The 20,969-nt window shown below is 37.6% G+C and overlaps 1 protein-coding gene across 3 annotated transcripts; it reads right to left on the bottom strand.

Annotated features, from left to right (window-relative positions):
* Nucleotides 1-1,691: 1,691 nt before the first annotated feature.
* On the bottom strand, nucleotides 1,692-20,969 carry LOC131765610 (lysine-rich coiled-coil protein 1). 3 transcript variants are annotated; one of them, XM_067007246.1, is made up of 4 exons: nucleotides 20,755-20,969; nucleotides 19,789-19,940; nucleotides 11,405-11,509; nucleotides 1,692-3,044 (listed from the first exon to the last, which is right to left on the bottom strand). In XM_067007246.1, the coding sequence occupies exons 3-4, from the start codon at nucleotides 11,407-11,409 to the stop codon at nucleotides 2,258-2,260; spliced, it is 792 nt and encodes a 263-aa protein (XP_066863347.1). In that variant the 5' UTR covers nucleotides 11,410-11,509; nucleotides 19,789-19,940; nucleotides 20,755-20,969; the 3' UTR covers nucleotides 1,692-2,257. The 3 variants fall into 3 exon arrangements, with proteins under 3 accessions (XP_066863347.1, XP_058935354.1, XP_058935352.1); XM_059079371.2 differs by lacking the exon at nucleotides 19,789-19,940 and adding an exon at nucleotides 10,866-11,041 and having other exon boundaries at nucleotides 20,755-20,968; XM_059079369.2 differs by lacking the exon at nucleotides 19,789-19,940.

Below are 20,969 nucleotides of genomic sequence, written 5' to 3'. Positions count from 1 at the left end.
GAGGGAAGTTTATAGATCCAGTGGTAGGACAATGAATAAGTGCCCCTCTGAAGGCTTCTGTTTTTCTCACTGGAGTGTGAGGTGAGGTCATCAGCTGAGAGAAAGGGGGCCCTGTATGGCAGATACCAGGGAGGGGAAGGTTTGTGGAGAGAGGGGAAAATATAAGACATCTCTGAGGATGGGAAATTTACTAGGGAAACCTGATGGGTTGCAAGTTTGTGGTCATTAGTTTAAAATCAAATGGGTCACCTACCCTCTCTCCCTCCTCCCCTTTCTTCCTTTTTTAAAAAAATGTATTTTATTTTTATTTATTTATTTATTGCCTGCGTTGGGTGTTGCCGCGTGCAGGCTTTCTCTAGATGCGGCGAGCAGGGGCTACTCTTCGTTTCGGTGCGCGGGCCTCTCATTGCAGTGGCTTCTCGTTGCGGAGCACGGGCTCTAGGCGTGCAGGCCTCAATAGTTGTGGCACGCAGGCTCAGTGGTTGTGGCTCCCGGGCTCTAGAGTGCAGGCTCAGTAGTTGCGGTGCATGGGCTTAGCTGCTCTGTGGCATGTGGGATCGTCGCGGACCAGGGCTTGCACCTGTGTCCCCTGCATTGGCAGGCGGATTCTTAACCACTGTGCCACTGGGGAAGCCCTCTTTCCTTTCTTCTTTGCTATTTGGGACCCACTGAGGTAGGAAGCTAGGCAAGGTGGGGACCCAGAGAGAGGTCAGAGCTGAGTAAGGCAGCAGCCTAGCAAGGGTGGGGAGACTGGTTACATGCAGAGGGTTGAGTAGGGGAAGGGAATATATATGATGAAAAATAATTTAAGCAAAATAATTTTTTTTTTTTTTTTTGTGGTACACGGGCCTCTCACTGTTGCGGCCTCTCCCGTTGTGGAGCACAGGCTCCGGACGCGCAGGCCCAGTGGCCATGGCTCATGGGCCCAGCCGCTCCGCGGCACGTGGGATCCTCCTGGACCGGGGCACGAACCCGTGTCCCCTGCATCGGCAGGCGGGCTCTCAACCACTGCGCCACCAGGGAAGCCCTAAGCAAAATAATTTTAAAGTTAATATTACAATAAACATGTAAGCACAACATTGTAGAATGCAAACAGAGGTTTCATATCACAGCATCTTGTTGTTATCCAAGGCATTAGAGAGGCCAGTCATCCTAGGTATATTTGATAATGAGGAAAATAAAGTGAATTCCCCAAAGTCACATAACAATTTGATGGCATAGTTGAGTCTAAGAATCCTGGGACTCACATTCCCAGGTCACCACTCTGTCTACAACAGAATAGCAGTGCTCAGTGCTCAAACACTTGATATGCTTATCGTAAAAAAGTGGATTATCAGAATGAAAACACTGGTCAGGAAAGAATATTCCAATGGCTATTTTTTTTTTCTTCTCCATATCACACACCATGGGGGATCTTAGTTCCCTGACCAGGGATGGAACCTGTGCCCCCTGCAGTGGAAGCTCGGATTCTCAACCACGGGACTGCCAGGGAGGTCCCTCTAATGGCATTTTCTTTTAAATTCCCCAATTTCAACTATTTGGAAAAATTGTGGTCGTTCAGATTTCTGCCCTAAAAAGTGGGTTTAGATATGCTCAGTTATTGCTCTTCTAGAAGAAAATCTTTGTTGAATAGGAACACATCACTGTGTGTTCAAAAATGTAGAAATTAGAAGACAAAATAAATTGTAGAAATTAGAACTTTATTATATTATAAACATTTCCAGAATATAAACTGATTTTGTATCAAGACTTCTTGAAACGTTTAAAACTGTATGTAACTTAAGCTTATTATAATGTATGTCATTTTCCACTTTCCAATCTAGAAAATATACTGCAAGTTAGATCTAACGAAGGAAAAAAAAATCAATCTAAACTGCTTCACAGAGAAAATATAAAAACATCCATCCCAAACTAAAACCCAATCAAGAAATAGATTCTGTAAAGCCTACTTATCCTCCAATTTAAAATAAATGACCTCCCAAGGGAAAAATACTTCCACCATCATAGCAATTTGATGAATAAAAGCAGAGCCACCCTCATTAAGGGAAATTACATTATGTATAAGAAAAATGTAGTAATGATTTTAGAAGAGAGGAAAAGTAATTTCCATGTTGGAGAGCAAGTACACTAAATGTTTTCTGTTCACTTAGCCTTTGTACCTGTTCACATGAAAAGAGCGATATGAACATGGACATTGTAAAACCAAGCTCCTCAACTATTTTTTCAGTTTAACCTCAGGAGAACCAATGCAAGAGCTTCAAAATCCAAGGATAGACTGGTCCCAAAGCATCTCCTCTTCTGTCCTTTCTTTCCGTTGTTCCTTTTTCTCTTTTCTACGCTTACGTTCCTCTTTCTTAGAGGCTACATCTCGGCTTTTTTTCTCCTTTCGGTTCTTAAGCTTTTCTTTACTGACTCTGACTGTTTCCAATTCTGTTTTGTTTCTTTGGATGCTCCTGTGTTTGTCTAAATCTATTTCCTCATAAGCTTTCTTCCTCTTATGCTTGGGCTGCTCCTCTTCTGGTTTTTCCTGTCCTTCCTCTGGGTGCCTTTTTCTCTTCTGATGTATCTGTTTATAACTAGCTTGATGGGCACTGGTCCTGTTTTCTAAGGAGAGGTGCCTGTAAACTCCAGATTCTACACTGTATGAGCTACAGTTACACTCTTGTTGACTAAAGTTCAGGGCTACTGGTTTTCCTGAGAAACAGTCCCTGGTGAATTGACAGTAGCTCAGGGAGTCCAGTCTCAGCCTGCTGTCATGAGCTGGTAGCCACTGAGGTAACTGCTTCTCCACTGCTTGTGAAATATTGCATGGTCTTCGGTAGGTCTGGATGGGTTCATAAGGGAGTCTTTGATCAAACATTCTACACCTAGAATCAACCTTTTCTTTGTATCCACAGGTTTCCAAATAATCCTCTCTCATCTTTCTGAAACAAGTCTTCGGCTCTAAGCCTCTGGCTTTCTGCACTTTGATATAATCTGCAAGTTCATCTTGAAAAGAGTCAGATGTCTTGTTTGAATGCTTCATTAGGTTGACAAGGGATTCTCTGTAGAGAAGATGGGAGAAAATTCTTCTTACTATATTATTTTATGCTGAGTATTTCCTTTACTCTTGAAAAGAGTCTCAAAAAACAAAATAATGAAGCCCAAACAAGTTAAAAACTACTTTGGCATGAAAGTTAAACATCATGACATTAAATGCCAAGAAGGAGCATCAGAAAAGTCAAATATTGCCTAGGCCACTCACAAATAAGTTTATCTTTCTCAGAAGTGGGATGAAGAGGGTAGAAAGGAGCTGACATACAGAATTCTTTTGTAGGGCTAAAAATGTAAGGAATGTAGGGATACAACGACTTACACATCCATGGTGACTGGCCTGATCTGAATGTTCAAAGAATTTCTGAAGTTCAGATTAGTCAATTTTTTGTATACTGTTGTCTAAGAAAAGTAATAAACCATAGAGAAGTAATTTGATCTTTAAAATCTTCTCTTTACTCAAACAAAATAAAATGAACACATATACTCACCTGACTAGAGTACTGTAAGACTTAATAATAAAAGGATGTTTGTAAAATGGTTTGGGAATGCTGGAAATTAGAAATTCAGCTATGAGACAAAACTAATCTTAGGTATAGGGCAAGAGGAAAGACGAGGAAAAGAATTCCGTATCTTCTGAACAGGGTCTTGGATTTCATTCCATTACATCTGATTGGTGAAAAAAGCATTCTACAATGCCTTCTGGTTTGTTCTCTATTAAAGCACTGGTGGGAGGGTTAAGGAAGGAAATGGAGGTGACAGCTGAGAGGGGCTAGGATTTATGTAGAGAAAAGTTTCAAAAGAAATTTAAAGCAGATAATGCTAGTCTTTGTTTGCTTGTTTAAATTTCTCTTGGGGGGTGGGGGCACTACAACTACTATTTCTCTTTCTCTCCCCCCACCTCAAATCCTGCAATACAAATCTAGCAGAAAAGGTAATCACTATGATATGATAATGCGCTAGATATTTTTGTGTTATACTTTATTTCCAAAAATTAGGAGGCAGCGTAACCCATGTAGAATCAAACATTTCTTTCCATTAACAGAACAAGTCTGAGAACAATCTAGAGTCACTAATGATCAGCTAGCTCTACTGGCAATTTGAGATTAAAAAGAAAGTCTAAATGAAGCCTAATTTGATGAGTTAGAAAATTTAGCTCTTCTTCTACTCAAACAGTATAAAAATTCTGACTAGAGGAAATAATGTAACAAATAATTGATTAAATATGGTTAAAAAATTTGAACAGACACTTCAGAAAAGAATATATACAAATGGACCATAAACAAATGAAAGATGCTCAATGTCATTCGTCATCAAGTAAATGTCAATTAAAACCACAAAAAGGTACTACCTCACACTCACTAGAATGACTGAAATTAAAGAGACTGGTGAGGATGTGGAACAATTGGAATTCTCATACATTGCTGGTAGGGATGTAAAATGTACTTGGAAAACAGTCTGGTAGTTTCTGAGGAAGTTAAACATACACCTAACATATGATCCAGTTATTCCACTCCTAGATATTTATCCAAAAGAAAAGGAAGTATATGTCCACAAAAAGACTTATACATGAATCTTCATAGCAGTGTTATTTGTAATAGCACTGGAAAGGAAAAAAAAAACCAAAAAACCCAAATATTGATCAACAGGTGAATGCATAAATCAAATAGTGGTATATCTATAGAATGGAATCAATGATAAAAAGGAACAGATTATTGATATACTTGAAATAGATGAATCTCAAAATAATCATGCTGAATGAAAGAAGCCTGACAAAAGAATACATAATATGATTCCATATATATAAAACTCTTGAAAGTGCAAACTAATCTGTAGTAACACAGTGGTTGCTTGGGGATGAGGCAGGACAAAGTAGGAGGGAGCGATTATAAATGGCACTTTTGTGGGTATGGATATGTTTACTATCTTAATTGTGGTGATCATTTCATGGGTATATAATATACACCTTTCAAGACCTATCAAATTGTATACCTGGAATACCTACAGTTTACTGTATGTCAACTATACCTCAATAAAACTGTTAAAAGTCACTAAATAAGATTAAAAAGATGTTGATAATTGTTGAAACTGGATGGTGAGTACATGAGCGTTCATAATACTGTTTTCTCTCCTTATATGTTTAAATATGTTTTATAATAAAAAGATTTCACTTAATAGCCACTAGGATGGTAATAATAAAAAAGACAGATAGGTGCCACTTGTGGAGACACAGATCAAGAAAGAGACCCTGTAGCAATAATCTATCCTATAAGCTTATAGCCTCATTCACCAGAGGGCAGACAGCAGAAGCAAGAAAAACTACGATTCTGCAGCCTGTGGAAGGAAAACCACTTTCACAGAAAGATAGACAAAATGAAAAGGCAGAGGACATTGTACCAGATGAAGGAACAAGGTAAAACCCCAGAAAAACAACTAAATGAAGTGGAGATAGGCAACTTCCAGAAAAAGAATTCAGAATAATAATAGGGAAGATGATCCAGGACCTCAGAAAAAGAATGGAGGCAAAGATTGAGAAGATGCAAGAAACGTTTAACAAAGACCTAGAAGAATGAAAGAACAAACACCTAGAAGAATTAAAGAACAAACAAACAGAGATGAACAATACAATAACTGAAATGAAAACTACACTAGAAGGAATCAATAGCAGAATAACTGAGGCAGAAGAATGGATAAATGACCTGGAAGACAGAATGGTGGAATTCACTGCCGCGGAACAGAATAAAGAAAAAAGAGTGCAAAGAAATGAAGACAGCCTAAGAGACCTCTGGGACAACATTAAACTCACCAACATTCGCATTACAGGGGTCCCAGAAGGAGAAGAGAGAGAAAGGACCCGAGAAAATATTTGAAGAGATTATAGTCAAAAACTTCCCTAACACGGGAAAGGAAATAGCCACCCAAGTCCAGGAAGCACAGAGAGTCCCAGGCAGGATAAACCCAAGGAGAAACATGCTGCGACACATAGTAATCAAACTGACAAAAATTAAAGACAAAGAAAAATTCTTGAAAGCAACAAGGGAAAAATGACAAATAACATACAAGGGAACTCCCATAAGGTTAACAGCTGATTTCTCAGCAGAAACTCTACAAGCCAGAAGGAAATGGCACGATATACTTAAAGTGATGAAAGGGAAGAACCGACAACCAAGATTACTCTACCTGGCAAGGATCTCATTCAGATTTGATGGAGAAATCAAAAGCTTTACAGATAGGCAAAAGCTAAAAGAATTCAGCACCACCAAACCAGCTCTACGACAAATGCTAAAGGAACTTCTCTAAGTGGGAAACACAAGAGAAGAAAAGGACCTACAAAAATAAACCCATAACAATTAAGAAAATGGTCATAGGAACACACATATCGATAATTACCTTAAACATGAATGGATTAAATGCTCAAAAAAAAAGACAGAGGCTCGCTGAATGGATACAAAAACGAGACCCATATATATGCTGTCTACAAGAGACCCACTTCAGACCTAGGGACATATACAGACTGAAAGTGAGGGGATGGAAAAAGATATTCCATGCAAATGGAAATCAAAAGAAAGCTGGAGTAGCAATACTCATATCAGATAAAAGAGACTTTAAAATCAAGAATATTACAAGAGACAAGGAAGGACACTACATAATGATCAAGGCATCAATCCAAGAAGATATAACAATTATAAATATATACGCACCCAACATTGGAGCACCTCAATACATAAGACAACTGCTAACAGCTATAAAAGAGGAAATCGACAGTAACACAATAATAATGGGGGACTTTAACCCCTTACTTACACCAATGGACAGATCATCCAAACAGAAAATTAATAAGGAAACACAAGCTTTAAATGACACAACAGACCAGATAGATTTAATTGATATTGATAGGACATTCCATCTAAAAACAGCAGATTACACTTTCTTCTCAAGTGCTCACGGATTATTCTCCAGGATAGATCAATTCTTGGGTCACATATCAAGCTTCAGTAAATTTAAGAAAATTGAAATCATATCAAGCATCTTTTCTGACCACAACGCTATGAGATTAGAAACCAATTACAGGGGAAAAAACATAAAAACAAACAAACACATGGAGGCTAAATAATACGTTACTAAATAACCAAGAGATCACTGAAGAAATAAAAGAGGAAATCAAAAACTACCTAGGGATAAATGCCACTGAAAACATAACGATCCAAAACCTATGGGATGCAGCAAAAGCAGTTCTAAGAGGGAAGTTTATAGTAAAACAAGCCTACCTCAGAAACAATAAAAATCTCAAAAAAACAATCTAAACTTACACCTAAAGGAACTAGAGAAAGAAGAACAAACAAAACGTTTAGTTAGTATAAGGAAAGAAATCATAAAGATCAGAGCAGAAATAAATGAAATAGAAACAAGGAAAACAATAGCAAAGATCAATTAAACTAAAAGCTGGTTCTTTCAGAAGATAAACAAAATTGATAAACCATTAGCCAGACTCATCAAGAAAAATAGGAGAGGACTCAAATCAATGAAATTAGAAATGAAAAAGGAGAAGTTACAACAGACACTGCAGAAATACAAAGCATCCTAAGAGACTACTACAAGCAACTCTATGCCAATAAAATGGACAACCTGGAAGAAATGGACACATTCTTAGAAAGGTATAACCTTCCATGACTGAACCAGGAAGAAATAGAAAATATGAACAGACCAATCACAAGTAATGAAAGTGAAACTGTGATTAAAAATCTTCCAACAAATGAAGTCCAGGACCAGATGGCTTCACAGGTGAATTCTATCAAACATTTAAAGAAGAGCTAACATCCATCCTTTGCAAACTGTTCCAAAAAATTGCAGAGGAAGGAAAACTCCCAAATTCATTCTATGAGGCCACCATCACCCTGATACCAAAACCAGACAAAGATACTACAAAAAAAGAAAATTACAGACTAATATCACTGATGAATATAGATGTAAAAATCCTCAACAAAATACTAGCAAATGGAATCCAACAACACATTAAAAGGATCATACACCATGAGCAAGTGGGATTTATCCCAGGGATGCAAGGATTCTTCAATATACGCAAATCAATCCATGTGATACCCCATATTAACAAACTGAAGAAGAAAAACCATATGATCATCTCAATAGATCAGAAAAGGCTTTTGACAAAATTCAACACCCATTTATGATAAAAACTCTCCAGAGAGTGGGCATAGAGAGAACCTACCTCAACATAATAAAGGCCATATATGACAAACCGACAGCAACATCATTCTCAATGGTGAAAAACTAAAAGCATTTCCTCTAAGATCAGGAACAAGACAAGGATGTCCACTCTCGCCACTATTATTCAACATAGCTTTGAAGGTCCTAGCCACATCAATCAGAGAAGAAATAGAAATAAAAGCAATACAAAATTGCAAAAGAAAAAGTAAAACTGTCACTGCCTGCAGATGACATGACACTATACACAGAGCATCCTAAAGATGCCACCAGAAAACTACTAGAGCTAATCAATGAATCTGGTAAAGTTGCAGGATAGAAAATTAATGCACAGAAATCTCTTGCATTCCTATACACTAACAATGAAAGATCAGAAACAGAAATTAAGGAAACACTCCCATTTACCACTGCAACAAAAAGAATAAAATACCTAGGAATAAACCCACCTAGGGAGACAAAAGACCTGTATGCAGAAAAGTTTAAGACAGTGATGAAAGAAATTAAAGATGATACCAACAGATGGAGAGATATACCATGTTCTTGGATTGGAAGAATCAATATTGTGAAAATGACTATACTACCCAAAGCAATCTACAGGTTCAATGCAATCCCTATCAAATTACCAATGGCACTTTTTACAGAACTAGAACAAAAAATCTTAAAATTTGTATGGAGACACAAAAGATCCTGAATAGCCAAAACAGTCTTGAGGGAAAAAAACAGAGCTGGAGGAATCAAACTCCTTGACTTCAGACTATATTACAAAGCTACAGTATTCAAGACAATATGGTACTGGCACAAAACCAGAAATATAGATCAATGGAACAGGATAGAAAGCCCAGAGATAAACCCACGCACCTACTGTCAACTAATCTATGACAAAGGAGAGAAGGATATACAATGAAGAAAAGAGAGTCTCTTCAGTAAGTGGTACTGGGAAAACTGGACAGCTAGCTACATGTAAAAGAATGAGATTAGAACACTCCCTAACACCATACACAAAAATAAACTAAAAATGGATTAAAGACCTAAATGTAAGACCAGACAGTATAAAACTCTTAGAGGAAAACAGAGGAAGAACACTCTTTGACATAAATCACAGCAAGATCTTTTTTGATCCACCTCCTAGAGTAACTGAAATAAAAACAAAAATAAACAAATGGGACCTAATGAAACTTAAAAGCTTTTGCAAAGCAAAGGAAACTACACACAAGAAGAAAAGACAACCCTCAGAATGGGAGAAAATATTTGCCAACGAGTCAACGGACAAAGGATTAATCTCCAAAATATATAAACAGCTCATACAGCTCAATATTAAAAAAAAAAACAACCCAATCAAAAAATAGGCGTAAGACCTAAATAGACATTTCTCCAAAGAAGACATACAGATGGCCAAGAAGCACATGAAAAGCTGCTCAACATCACTAATTATTAGAGAAAAGCAAATCAAAACTACAATGAGGTATCACCTCACACCAGTTAGGATGGGCATCATAAGAATATCTACAAACAACAAATGCTGGAGAGGGTGTGGAGAAAAGGCAACCCTCTTGCACTGTTGGTGGGCATGCAAATTGATACAGCCACTATGGAGAACAGTAAGGAGGTTACTTAAAAAACTAAAAATAGAATTACCATATAATCCAGTAATCCCACTACTGTGCATATACCCAGAGAAAATCATAATTCAAAAACACACATGCACCCCAATGTTCATTGCAGCACTATTTACAACAGCCAGGTCATGGAAGCAACCTAAATGCCCATCGACAGATGAATGGATAAAGAAGAAGTGGTACATATATACAATGGAGTTTTACTCCGCCATAAAAAGGAACTAAATTAGGTCATTTGCAGAGACATGGATGGATATAGAGACTGTCATACAGAGTGAAGTAAGTCAGAAAGAGAAAAACAAATATCATATATTAACACATGTATGTGGAACCTAGAAAAATGGTACAGATGAACCTGTTTGCAGGGTAGAAATAGAGACGCAGATGTAGAGAACAAATGTATGGACACCAAGGTGGGAAAGTGATGGTGGGGGTGGTGGTGTGATGAATTGGGAGATTGGGATTGACATATATACACTAATATGTATAAAATAGACAACTTATAAGAACCTGCTGTATAAAAAACTACCAAAAAAAGACATAATAATAAGTGTTGACAAAAAGGAGGAAAAACTGGAAACTTCATTCATTCTTGGTGTGAATATAAAATGTGCAGCTACTTTGGAAAACAGTTTGGCAGTTCCTCAAAGTGTCAAACATAGAGTTACCACATAACCCCAGCAATTTCACTGTTAGGTTACAATGCAAGAGGACTGAAAATCTATGTCCACACAAAAACTTGTACAAAAATGTACACAGCAGCATTATTCATAACAGCTAAAAGCAGAAATGACTCAGTGATCATCAACTGATGAATGGATAAATAAAATGTGGCAATTCACACAATGGAATATTATTCAGCAATAAAAAGGAATGAAATACTCATAAATGGTACAACGTGGATGAACCCTGAAGACATGCAGAGTGAAAGAAGCCAATCCCAAAAGATCACAGATGGTACAGAGATCAATGAAGAGGTGAATGGAACCTTACCCTTATCAGGTTGAGAACTTGGTGGAGAAATTTGATCATATTCACCCATTAATTGCTTCAGTTTTTTAGCATGAACTTTCCCCAAATAGTGAGACTGTGCAACAACTGAGGAGCTAAAAACCATGATGCAGAGATTAAAAAATCTATCTTTTGTCCAATACTCCACTCCCATTCACCTGAAACCAAGCACAATCTTGTTATAACAATTAAATAATTCAAAGTTTAGAATTACATCAACATAGATCAATCATCTGAAAACTCATAAAATGCATCTTCAATTTCTTATTTTGCTCCCTGTAAATCTGAAAGTAAAGCTAACTTTTTGAGTATGTATTTTACCCTTGACAAATAAATAATATTGTTTATTTTAGAGAAAGTGATCCAAAATTTACACCTCTCAATTTGAAGATAGCACTCATGAGTTTTAATATATTTAGTCTGAGCTAACACTTTTAGAGTTTTGCTTGCTTTCAAGTCAAAGTACCAGCTTCAGTTATAAAAAATACTAACAATTTAGAAGTCCTTTATTTTCAACCTACCTCATACTGTGAAATCCACTGTGATTCAAATTATGGCACTATTCGTTATAAGCCTTTTACAAAAGGTATCTGTAAAAAGTTGTCATTGCTCATTCAACGTGGTATCTATGAATAAAGGGAGGTAAGACATTTAGGGTAATATTTTCAATCTTCAACTGGATATCATTTCATATACCATCTCAAATCTTAATTTCCTAAGTGCTTGCAAGGCTAAAGTACTGGGTTTTTGCTTATTAGAATGACCATTTTAATATAAAAACATTTAGTAAGCCTCTGATATTTACTATGTAATATATTTTTTAGTCCAGAAAATACCATTCTGAAGAAGTTATTAGGGCACCAGTGGAACTCTGGACTTTATGGAAATGATCTGGGGCATCCAGCCTTAGTACTTTGTGTCTTATAGCAGACATGTTACTGACTTTTACTGACCTTTGTAATCGCTAAAATCCCAGAGGTAGCATCTCTCTCCCAACATGGGCTGTCTTCTCCCATCTGGTACTTAATGTAATTGACTAATTTCTCTAAATGCAGGACTTTACACTTCATCTTGTAATGAGTTTAGGCCACCATTCCAACCTCTGACGATCTTTAAAATCCAAATTGTTTTAATCTTGACATTTACTACTTTTCCCACACATAGTTTTTATATGCATTCAGTCTATGTGTTCGTCCATGTTACTGGTGAAAACTTTAAGTAGGAAGACAGTAAGATAATACCTATGGCGTTGCTACAAAGAATTCACCCTTTTCCTTCATCTAGGACTTATCTATTCATTCCCAATAAGAAAGACATTAAGAATTTCACAGAATCTGAGTTTATTCCAAAATTAAATTCAGCATCTTTATGTAAACACTCAATGCTTCTCCACTCCGCTCCCCACCATCTTCCTTCTTATGAGGCTGATTATTCAAATCTATTTGTACTATATAAATGTCTTATTTTTCCATTTTATTAATATTTGAAAAATATATGACATGTCTTCCTAAATTGTAACTATTCTTTCTACAGCAATCGTTCTCAATCTCAATCACTTTGACCAAAGCATTCTATACGGTCAGATAAGTGAACTCTTTATTGCCTGGAGGTCTAGGAAGTATACAGCCTAGAGATCAATCACAGAAACATGTATTTCAAGTTTCATGATTAACCTTAAAAACTCGTGAACTTCTTGAATTCTAGCTTTAAAACATCCATTTTATGTAAAAGTTTTAATTTAATCTTTAAATAAAATGTGCCATTTAAACTTCAAGTACCTCCTGGCACACTGCTGTATACCCCAAAATCTCACGGAAAACTGAATGTCCACACTGAAGAATATGATCCCACAACATTCCTCTGATCTACCAGATGGTTCACAAAAGAAAATAAGGCATGGCATCACTTGTACTTTTAGTAACCTGAAATTGCCTTTTATGGTCACTTCAAAGTATTAATAGGTGACATTAATAATAATTTATTATTATTAATAATTTATTCTGTAACACTTACCCAGCATTGCCCTTACCATGTACCAGGTACTATTTCAGCACGTAAGAATAGTAACTAATTTTATCCTCCTAAGAAGCCTATGGACTAAGTACTATTATTATATTTATAGTTAATAGATGAGGAAACTGAGGCATAGAAAAGTTAAGGAACATGTCTGTGATTGCAGTTAATAAATGACAGGAGCAGTCTGGCTCCAGAATCTTTTATTAACTGATATGCTTGGCTGCCTTTCCAACTGATGTAAAACTTCTCCATGTTCTGGAATCCACTTCTCCACTTTTACAAAACCTGAAATATTTTCTAATCTCCAGGGCTTTACACAGGTCTCCGTTAAAAAAAATGAAAAGTTAGCCACAAAATGGTGGAACGCATTCTTATTTCATACATCAGACAAACGACTTATATCTAGAATAAATAAAGAGCTCTATGACTCAATAATAAGACAAACTCAGTTAAAAATGGGCAAACGATTTGAACAGACATTTCAGAAAAAAAATATAAACAGCCAAGTAAATGCGAATTAAAACCACGAGATAATACTACACCATCATCAGAATGACTAAATTAAAAGGACTGAAAATACCAAGTGTTGGTAAGGACGCTGAACAACTGGAACTCCCATACACTACTAGTTAGAATTTAAAATGGTAAAACTTTACAATCTGACAATTTCTTTAAAAGTTAATACCTACTATATGATCCAGTCATTTCACTCATATGTATTTGCCCAAGAGAACTGAAAACATATGTCCATGCAAAGACCTGTACATGAATATTCACAGCAGCTTTATTTGTAATAGCCCCAAACTGAAACAACCCTAATGTCTATCAACAAGTGAATGGGTAAACAAAATGTGGTATATCCATACAACAGAATTATTCAGCTGTAAAAATGAACGAAATAGCAAGACATACAACATGGATGAATCACAAAATCATCATGTTGAGTAAGACAAAAGAGTACCTACTATGATTCTACTTATAAAAAGTTCTAGAAATGCAAACTAATCTATAGTGATAGAAAGCAGATTAGTGGTTGCCAGGGACAGGGGTGGAGGGAGGGATGGACTGTAAAGGGGCAGGAGGAAACTGTTGGGGTTGGTGGAAACATTTGGCATTTTGTTTATGAAGGTGGTTTCATGAGAGTATACATCTGTCAAAAACTCATTGAATTGTACACTTTAAATAAGTGCCGTTTATTGTAAGTATACCTCAGTAAAGTGTACAAGAGGAGCTTAAAGATCTATAATGAATGTTTTGAAAAAAAAATTCCACCTTAATTTGTTAAACTGGATTTTTAAGTGTTGGCTTTGTTTCTAGAAAGATCACCCACCTAATAAAGCTCAAGTCACCTATGCAGAACTACTGGTTGTCATACTATGTTAATCATCTCACTGCTTCTAGGAGCCAGACATAGGGACTCTGGAGTCAGTTCTGGCATTTATTAATTATATGACCTTGGTCAAGTTTCTCAACCTCTAACATAGGATATAACATACACCTCAGAGCTGTTGTGTGTCTTAAGGAAATTAATAAATGTAAAGTGCTTAGAAGAGTGCATGGCACATACTGAGTGCTGTACAGCTGAGCTGTTTTTATTGTTATTCAGTATTTCATCTACTTAACTGATAGGATGAAATGTTTTTCCAACTAATTATTCTAGTAACTACAGAAAGCAGAAAAGGTTATGGGTAAACAGGTCAGGAGTGCCTGACAGGAGTTACCCATTCTTTGTATTTCAAGCTAACTCATGTTTCAGAGGGACTTTTTTTTTTTTAATGAAAGCTGAAAGTTCAACTTGATCCTTATTATCTTTTCTCATTGCTCTGATTTTTTTTTTTTTTTTTTTTTTTTTTTTTGCGGTATGCGGGCCTCTCACTGTGTGGCCTCTCCCGTTGCGGAGCACAGGCTCCGGACGCGCAGGCCTAGTGGCCATGGCTCACGGGCTTAGTTGCTCCGCGGCATGTGGGATCTTCCCGGACCAGGGCACGAACCCGTGTCTCCTGCATCGGCAGGCGGATTCTCAACCACTGCGCCACCAGGGAAGCCCCACATTGCTCTGATTTTAAACCAACTCTTTATAAAGATTTCAGTTTATGTCCTGTGTTAATGTCTGCTACATATAATGTCTAAAAGAATATGGAATGTCAACCAGAAACACGCTGGCTATTTACAAGCTGGTATTAGGTCTCAAGCAAGAAATAGTTTGTCTCTTCTGAAACTAATCTGGAGTATTTTTTCAGTTGTACCTTCTAAAATTTTTGGAAAAAGTCTAGCAAAATTCTGAAAACGTGACATTCCTATTTGTAAACCACAAACCTAGTTATAGACCAACACTCACAATGCCATTTACTTCCAGGAAAGATATCATAGTGGAAAGAGAAAGAAATGGAATCTTTTATTTTGTAGAAATGAAACTGTGCATTGTTATTCAATAGCTGTACAAGGTTTGGTCTTTTTAATTTCAATATTAGCAGCTAAAGCCATTGCAAAAGCTAAGTAATAAAAACACTGCACGTGAACTACTGAGTTAAATATGAAACACATGAATCATATGAATTACTTGTAATTCAAAACTGTCTAAAAAATGCTTCATATCTTAATAAAATACTAAGAACCACTCCACTTTTCCTAATTCTAGACCTGTTAGAGAGAATTTGTTACATTCCAACCACCCTTTTAGAAACAGAAAAACCTGAATTTAACTTTTGCATTGTATGAAATATGTTAATATGCCTCAATAGGTTTAATAGGTTGAACGAGCAAATCAGCTCGAGTGAAAAATTTACTAAAATTTTTCACGCCCACAGCACATTATTTGATTTGTGTTGTGACATGGTATTAAAACATAATACAGCATAAAGGTTTTAAAAATATTTATTAAATATCTTTAATCACTGAAGAAAACAATGTTTGAGCAAAATTAGGAATGTTAATTTGCTAAGTTTTAGGTGTAATTAGGTTCCCTTTAATAAATTCTTCCTCTTTAATATACCAAATTAATGGCATGGTCCTATATTTTTAAATTTAGTTCACTAAGAAGCATTAAAAGACAATTTTCCCCACTATTTGCATCTTCTTTCTCTCAGCAATGTTATATAGCATTCACTGTACTTTGTTAAAGTTATCCAAAAGTATTTTGTTTTTGATGCAATAGTAAATAGTATTTTTAAAAAAATCTCAATGTCTAATTGCTTGTTGCTAACATTTAGAAATACTGTTGGATTTGTATATTGACCTTGTATTTCGTGTCCGTGATAAACTCACTTCTTATTCTAGTAGCATTTCCCAAAATTCCTTGGGGTTTTCTACATAGATGATCATAGCATCTGCAAATAAAGACAGTGTGATTTCTTCCTCTCCTATCTGTAAACGTTTTTCTTTTTCTTGTCTGACTATACTGGTTAGGGCCTCTAGTACAATACTGAAAAGAAGTGGTGAGGATGGATATCCTTGCCTTGTTCCTGGCTCTTGAGATTTGCAACCTTTTAATGCCATTACAATCTTACGAAAGACTAAGTAGAACACAGCACTAAGTTTTAGGAGACTAGCTAACTGATTCTGTTATCTTAACCAAAGTATGCTGGGACTTCCCTGGTGGTCCAGTGGTTAGGACTCCACTGCAGGGGGCACAGGTTCGATCCCTGGTTGGGGAACTAATAAGATTCTGCATGCCGAGTGGTGTGGCCAAAAAAACCCCAAAGAAACCATTAACCAAAGTATGCTGTTTTATTTCTTTTTGTTTTGACCTTGAGGGTCAAATCCCATTTAAGAAGTTTTGAGAGATGCAGCGTGTACCTGTTAGCATCATGAATATTCTTAACTGTGTTAGTTATTAACCTTGCCTTTTCAGGAAATGAGATTAGTATGTGACCTTTGAGTTTGCCAAGCTCAAGCTATTTTACACTAATACTACAACCATAAAAGTAACTGAGGATTTACTATGGCATATTTCCAAGGACAAAATACAAAGAAATTAACAAAATCATTAATTGTGGGCACTAGTTACATACTTAACATAAAATATGTCTTAACTTAAACCTTTGAACATCAATAATTATAAGTAATCTATGGCTAGCTAGCTCAAAGCTCTTGCTTGTGAAATTAGTTTTACTTGGACCCATGGCAGACATCCTATCTCAGAATGCCATCAAATACATGCCAGTCTTTCTAGAAGATCAGTAAACGTGAATGGGTCTGTGAATGCTCTTGTCCTAACACACAGTACCTGTGTGTTAGCTCCATAGTAGGAGCTCTGTTTTCTGAATAACTGTAAGAAGGGCTGTTAGCTAGATTTTCTGTCATTTGACTCGAATCTCTGCTTACTGTCAAGAAAACAAAGGAACATTTTTGGCAATTGCTATGTAAATGGATTTATGATTCAATAAGAATTCAGAAATGTTCTTCATTCTTAAAATGAGTCTAATTTTTTTTCCTAAAAAGCAGATAAGCAAGAACTGTTTGCTATGGTTTTGTTTTTACTGATTTCCTAGGAATATTATTACTCAGTAAAACATTTTTAACTATCAAAAATATCTGAGAAACTTGACTGAATGAATTACAAAGTGTCCTGGAAAATCTTTCCCTTGACCATAAATGCAATGTATATTTCTTTTCATATAAGTCTGGTCATGTGGTGTTTCTTTGGGTTTTTGTGATTGAGTTTAATTTCTCAATTTCCTATTTATAATCTTACACCGTCTATATATTCCCTGCTTGCTAATTTTTAATCCTTACTGACCTTTATTATCAAGCCCAATATAGAGGAGCTCCTTTTACAGCTATAGGTGAAAATGGATCAGCAGTTTTAATAGTATCAGGATCTTGAAAGTGAGAGTGGAATTTTAATAACTGGAAGCATGACAATTCTTTGATACCTTTTGGAGGAATCTCCTAATAAAGTCTTTTAAGAAAAAAAAAGATACTGGCCAAGTACTAAGCAAATTTTTTTTTTTCTCTTCTTGTTCATGTACTATTATACTGGCAATTACGTTAGGCTTTTATAAATATCTAAACTAAAAATACCTTGGGTCCTACTAGTGTTTTAAATAGCATTTCAAATATTTACCATGTGTTAAGTAGCAGTTAACTGAAAAGTTAATTAAGGATATTTACTTAAAGCGACAAGAGGTAATTTTTAGGTAACAAGTTGTACTTTGTTTTTCAAATCCTAGTGAAGTCTCAAGCATAACTCAACAGACTTCATTAGTCTTTGAATGTCACTTGATGCCCATTAGAGGTCAAAGTTTCATGTTTTATGAATTGCTGTTCCAGTACACAGCCAAGCCATGGAAAGAATATCAGTATGAAATGGAACAGCAAAATCAGTTCACAATTTTAGAGCTGTCAAGGAGCTGTTTGGTTAGTGCAGACTTCCTCAACCTCGACACTACTGATGTTTTCAGGAGGATAATCCTTTGTTGTTTGTGTTGGTGGCCTGCGCATTTTAGGTTGTTTGCGGCATCTCTGGCCTATACCAAGTAGATGCCAGTAGCACCTGTAATCACCAAGCCCTTTCTTGTCCAGTGGCAAAAACCAAGGGGGAAAAAAAAAAAAAAGGCTCCAAACACTGTTAAATGTCCTCCGAGGAGGGGCTGGGGCAAAAGCACCCCTGATTGAGAACCATTCCGTTGGGCTAGTCCAACTCCCCTCCCCACAGATGACAAAACTCAAGTCCAGGAAGTTTGGGACTTAGGGTCATACAGCTAGTTAAAAAATTAGCATTAGAACTTAACAGTCAAGACTCCTATTCCAGTATTCTCATACCACCTTGAAGCAGTATAGAAAAGTAACTGCTAGCATCATGTGAACTGATTTAAAGTGTTTAGTAATTGCACATATTCAAAGTCATTGCAAAAACCAAGTCTGGCAGAAAGCTTTTTTTTTTCTTCCATAAGAAACTGTTTGCAAATCTTCCTGTGATGTGGCCATGGGAGCTAAAATGAATTGTAGTCTTGACACTTATAAACTGCTCAGGCTTACTTGCAGGCTTACTTGTTAGTGAAAGGCAGGAAATCTGGTACCAAAGCAGAAAATTCAAGAGATTTTATTTTTTAATATCCTAACAATCATACTAACCCAGGTTGATTGAAGACACTAAATCTAGTCTTTCAAAGGTTGTCTTCACTAAGGGACTTAATGGACATCATTTGGTTGCAATGAAATTCTAATTTCCATTTTTAGTGAATGGAATTTATATAAAGTTCTTACAAAATGTTTTAAGAAATTTATAATACTTTACTGTTTGCCATTCCTCCAAGTGAAAGGTATAAAAGATTATCAAATACCACACAAAAATAGAGTATACTGTGGAAGAGGATGAAAATAAAAATTATTTTAATGAAGTTACTATATTTACTGCTGTCCCTCAGGAAAAAGGAAATTAAATCATCCAACAATGTTCTGGCTTCCACCATCTTTCTCTCTGGAGACAAAAAGCAACATAAGGCAACACTGCAAATACTAAAAATTAATTATGAAAATGAAGATGGTGTAATGTTTTACTAGATCTTCTGCAGTGGGATCAAGCTCCAAAACTTCCTTAAAGCCTAAACTCAGGGTTTGGAACCAGCAGTTTGTTTGCAGGTATACAGTAATTGTAGAAACTCAAACATCTCTTAGATTGAGACGATCAAGAAATAGCTTTTTGTGTTAGGGAAAATGTGCTGGTGAAAACTCTAGGTAGATATACTCCTTCCAAACTTCTGCACAAAGACTTGACCAAACTTTAACTTGGCCTCCAGCAGCCTGTGGCTACGGCCCTCGGATGAACCAGCCCCATTTTGAGCTCAGATCTGGAAAAAACTTGGGGCTGTCAAAAGACGTTTACTGTTTGTTCTAGCCAACACCTGATGACAGGTCCCTGGCCGCTCTTTAGCTCTTTAGTACTTACTAAAAAGGGTTTACGATTGTGAACCCTTGCTCTGCCCCTCTGAGATGTATGTGTGTACCTCCTACAACTTAGGAGTGTCTTTCTCAAGGATCTGGAAGCCATTCCTTTGCAGTGTAATCATCAGAAAGGACAGGGCCTCTGTCCCCCAGTCCCTGTGGGAAAACAGAATGCTCACTTCCATAAATGCCAGCAAACTGACACAGCTCGCCTACTGCCAAGGACACTACCCAACCCTTTGTAATATTGCACGTCCCTGCCTCTACTTGAGCTCCACCTTGCCCCATTCCTACATTTTCTCTTTAAAACCCCCAGGCACCTCTGCACAAATTGGAATGGAGCTCAGCTCTTTTCCTACTGTCAGTAGTTGCTGAATAAAAGCTGTTTTCGCCGCCCCGACGTCCTGCTTTATTAGCTTTGACGCTGGCAGTTACATATTAAAACTCAGACCACTGTCAAGATCGGGCTGTAAATCTTAGAGGCTTGTTTTACACGGCATTATCCTCAAAAACCCGGGCAAACTCTACAAAGTGATCCCTAAAGAGCCTCACGCCCCTTCTCTCCTCTAGGGCCCAGCACCTTTAAGCTCGTGTGTTTACTTCCTACTCTCCCCACGTGTGAGTGAGGTCCCTACTTTCCAGGATGTTGATTTCACCCTGCGCAGGTCTACGCCCTTCCACGTCTGGGGCCTTTTCTCTCCTCGTCTCTGTTCCCTCGATCTCTGAGTGTCCTCATCACCCCCCTTCCCTCTCCCTGACGCTTCAGATCCACGGCCTCGGCCTGGTCGCCTCTCTCCCGCTCCAACCTCAGCTTCCCCGGCAGCGATACGCGTGGGGGCCCCGGCGCCCGTTTCCGGGGGTGGCGGGTGGAGAGGGGAGCGTACTGTCCGGGCCCGCCTGGCCTCTCCCGGGCCGCGGGGTCGAGGGGCTGAACGCCTGGGCCGCCCCCGCTGCCGGGGCGGGAACTCACCTTCTCTGAGGCAGGGGCGGCCGTCTACAACTACCATCCCCCTCCCCGCCAACGCCGCCGGCCAGTGGGTAGGCCGAGGTGGAGTAGGCGGAGAGGCAGGGACAACTGCTGCCTCCGCCGCCGAGCAAGCGGGGTGGGAGGAGGAGGCGGAGACCGGACTTCCTGAGGGGAAGTCGCCGCCACCACCAGCGGCTGACAGGACACCCATAGCGGCG

This window comes from Kogia breviceps, chromosome 11, assembly GCF_026419965.1.
Source record: "Kogia breviceps isolate mKogBre1 chromosome 11, mKogBre1 haplotype 1, whole genome shotgun sequence".
Classification (NCBI taxonomy): domain Eukaryota; kingdom Metazoa; phylum Chordata; class Mammalia; order Artiodactyla; family Physeteridae; genus Kogia; species Kogia breviceps.
Note: the sequence above shows the minus strand (reverse complement) of the source record. Positions and strands in the feature narration are given on the sequence as shown.